The sequence below is a fragment of the Nannospalax galili genome, unplaced genomic scaffold (genome assembly GCF_000622305.1).
Source record: "Nannospalax galili isolate Female #2095 unplaced genomic scaffold, S.galili_v1.0 scaffold86, whole genome shotgun sequence".
In the NCBI taxonomy this organism is placed as follows: domain Eukaryota; kingdom Metazoa; phylum Chordata; class Mammalia; order Rodentia; family Spalacidae; genus Nannospalax; species Nannospalax galili.
In genome coordinates, this window is record NW_008354174.1 from 1182751 (window position 1) to 1186252 (window position 3502).

The window sequence follows — 3502 nt, forward strand, 5'->3', positions numbered from 1 at the left end:
CAAGAGGCCATGGGCACTCAGTGGACTCTGGGTCCTCAGGCATGAGCCACATGGTCCCCTCTAGGTTTCCAAATGTGATAGAATCTTGGGGAAGCAGATAGTTCCAGGACTATGGGATCTGATCTTAGCCACGGAACTCTGCTCAGAACCCACCTGGGTGGATGGAGAGGACACGGAGACCTACTGTGACTGCAAGTCCATGACAAACTCAGCATAGAGAAGACACAGAAACAACATGGAAGAAGATTTGCAGCTGTGCTCGGGCACTGGCCAGGCAGCTTGTGTTTAATGTCATCAGGGAGGGGATCCAATCTGGAGAGGCCGGTAACTTCAGTGGGTAGCTTTTATTGTGTGGGGTTCACCACTCTCCCCACGAAGAGTGGGCTCTGAGTGTGTCGATCATAGATTATAATAGTGAAGGGCCTGTTAAAAGTCACCTCAGGGGGCACAGACATGGGGATGGCTTCCAGAAAAGTAGCCCCTGCGGCCTCTGTCCCTCTCTCATCCAGGGTCAACACAGCCTTATGTACAGCCTGTAGGGAAAGAAACAGAGGCTGCTTAGAGGAAATGTGGCTTCCACCCCAACCTGGATTAAGATTCCCACAGGAATCATCCAGGGTGGACCTCACTAGAGACTGTGTCCCCACTCCATGAGGGAAGCCTCGTTCCTCTCCTGCCTTGGCTGACTTTCTTCCACACTTGCTTCCTGACTTCATCTCTCGTGGCCTTGGATGCAGTCCATAGCTTCACATGGGAAGGACTCTCTGAACCCCATGTCCTCTGCATATATGCCCCCTTCCCAGTGTGTAGCTGTGAGTTCTGTGAGGCAAAGGCCTTGAAGATGACCTTCACTGTTCAGACTCCAAATATGTTCAGCCCATGCTGAACTGCCTCTAATTTCCCTGAACTAGTGACCTCTTTGGTTGAACTCAAATCAAAACTGATGGTTCACCTGTAGCTCTTAATATTACAGATGGAAGATTCCAGAACATTCTCTGAGGTTACCAGGCCTAAATCTCTATGAATATGAGTAGACTGAGTCCAGGGATTCAAAGACCCTGAGCAACCATAAAACCAGGGGTCAAGGCTGTACTTCAGGGAAGGTCCCATGGTGCGACCTTCTAGCTCTGATACCCACCATGTCCAGGTAAACCCTGGGAGTCCACAGGAGCAGCTCAGCCTAGGTAGACCTTGCCTGTGTCCCTTTCTCCCTCCTCAGCCTGGTGCCTGTGCTGCCCCCCTACATCCTATTTGTCCTAAGACACCTAGGACATGGCCGTCACCAGATGAGCTCACCTTGTTGAGCTTCAGGGGAGCATCCTCTGTGACCCCTGTGAGGTCGGCCTCGTTGCTGAAGACCTGTGTGATGCCCAGTCGGCTCAGAACCGCCTTCAGATCATAGGTTCCAGAGATGGACAGCTTGGGGAAGTGTAAATTGGCTGACCTGGTGGGTGAGAAAGAGTTCAAGGGGTTTCATGGCATTTCTGGGCTCTGCTGGGATCTGCCCTGTTGTGCAAGTATTGGTTGGTTCTCCCACTGAACACCCTGTCTCCATCCTCAGCAGGATGTGAAAAGCCTCTCTGTGCTTCCTGTTGCTTGTCCCCGTCTAGCTCAGAGAACTTGAAATCAGTGGAATCAGTTCCTGGCAACCAGGTCAGGGTGCCCGCATGGACCACATCTCTCTGTGCCTGACTGTTTGGTTACCTCCTCCTCTCTAGTCAAGGATACCCCTTGGGCCTGGTTCTCTGGAGAGCTGAGGTCGGTGCAGCAGGATGCCATCTGCTCAGAGAAGGAAAGCAGAGTAACCCCTTCCCCCAGGCTAACGGCTCAGCTCTTGGTTTCCATAGGGAAAGGATAGGTCCAGTAGGGCCCGCACTGAGGATGCTTACTAGTCCTCTAGGATCTGCCACCCATTTTAGTCTCATTTCCTCCTGATTCTCTGTGCTTCGCTAGGTGCTGGGCCTAAGCAGAGTCCAGGCTGGGCAGCAGGGCAGCACCTCTGTCCACAGTTCACCCCAGACCTCCCTGAATTTTTGTGTGTTTCACGACATTCCTCACTCAACAGACAGCGGGGCCTGGACTCCTAGTCCATAGGTACTCTGACACGTGGGGCACACTCAGGGACTGTTGAACCCAGGTTGTGATAAACTCCACTGAAGAGTGACAGTGGAGTCACTCTGGCAGACATGCCTCTCTGTTGCTGACCCTTTCCTGTTCAGGGCTTTCCATGTAGGCTCCTCTCCTGTTCCCCCCAAGGACTGTCCACCCTGACCCTCCCCCCACAGCTGTGGCCAGAACTTAAGACTAATTTTGGTCCTTGGTTTGAACATAGCATGTATAGTATTGTTGATGTCCATTCTGGGCTCTGGATTAAAGTATATTATGTCCCCTGAGGAAAGAGATCTACCCAAAGCAAGGTTGGGGCTTTCTTACTAGCAACTCTGTCCCTTTCTCCAGACCCTGCCTGGCAGTAACTACACTGCTGAGCCAAAGGTTGGCCTGTTTCTTTTAGCCCAAAGTTATGCACTTAGCTGTGGCCCTGGGATGGTGTCCACCCTCCATAGCCACTCCGTGTTGGGACGGGGTTGTGGGGAGTCACCTCGTGTGCCTGTTGCTCAGGAACTTGCTAATGAGTTCCTTGGTGAGTGTTTGCTCCATGTGCTGCATCTGACCATCGTCGGGCAGGATGAAGATGGCGGTGGCATTGCCCTGGTAGTCCATCAGCAGCACCCAGCTGGCCAGCGTGCTGCAGTGGTGCACATCAAACATGCCCAGGCGGTTCATCATGGGCACCTTCACTGTGGTTGACTTGTCCACGTGGAAGTCGGCCTCCTTTGTCTCCTCTGCATCAAATGGCTTCTCCCACTTGCCTGCAGAGGGGATGAGGTAGTCAGCAGCCAGGGTAGGAGGAGGACTTGGCCAGCGAGCCTCCCCAAGCCACCCTCAGAGCCTTGGCTTTTCGTGTGCACAGGGGCTACTGTCAGCCTTCTGGACTGTCAAAGGAACTTTGCCGAGAATAACTCAGGACTAGAGGAAGATTCAGAACTTCCACATTACAGAAACTGATAGCTGTCATCCTCACCTTGCCTAGAAGAGTTTTATTTGGATTACATGCTTATTGAAAGCATGGGCTTGGTTTCGGGTTATAAATGACAATTTTGACAGCAGTCTTACTTTATTAGCTTATTATCTGGGGCTTCATGCTCCTTGGTAAGTGGGAATTCTGTTGCCACTCAGGACAAACTTCTGGGTGCCCCCAAGTCCTTGTTTTACACCCGTGAGTGCAGTGCAGATGCCCAGGCTGCTATCCCTCTGTTGTGTGAGTGCCACTGTCAAGGCCTCCCAAGTGGGCAGGGTCCTCAGGGACCCATCATCAAGGCTGTCATGGTGGGCAGGGTCCTCAGGGACCCATCATCAAGGTCATCAGGGTGGGCAGGGGTCTCAGGGACCCATCATCAAGGCTGTCATGGTGGGCAGGGTCCTCAGGGACCCATCATCAAGG

General features: G+C 52.7%; 1 protein-coding gene across 4 annotated transcripts in view; it reads right to left on the reverse strand.

Moving 5' to 3' along the window:
* Nucleotides 1–236: 236 nt before the first annotated feature.
* LOC103748548 (alpha-1-antitrypsin-like) overlaps nucleotides 237–3502 on the reverse strand; it is a 19411-nt gene continuing 16145 nt past the window's right edge. For 3 of the 4 annotated variants that reach the window (XM_008851204.3, XM_029555064.1, XM_029555065.1), the window contains exons 3-5: nucleotides 2600–2870; nucleotides 1297–1444; nucleotides 237–533 (exon numbers count right to left, since the gene is read on the reverse strand). In XM_008851204.3, the coding sequence (XP_008849426.2) occupies nucleotides 345–533; nucleotides 1297–1444; nucleotides 2600–2870 (608 nt within the window). In that variant the 3' untranslated portion in view covers nucleotides 237–344. The remainder of the gene's footprint in view (nucleotides 534–1296; nucleotides 1445–2599; nucleotides 2871–3502) is intronic. The other variant, XM_029555066.1, reaches the window with a different exon arrangement.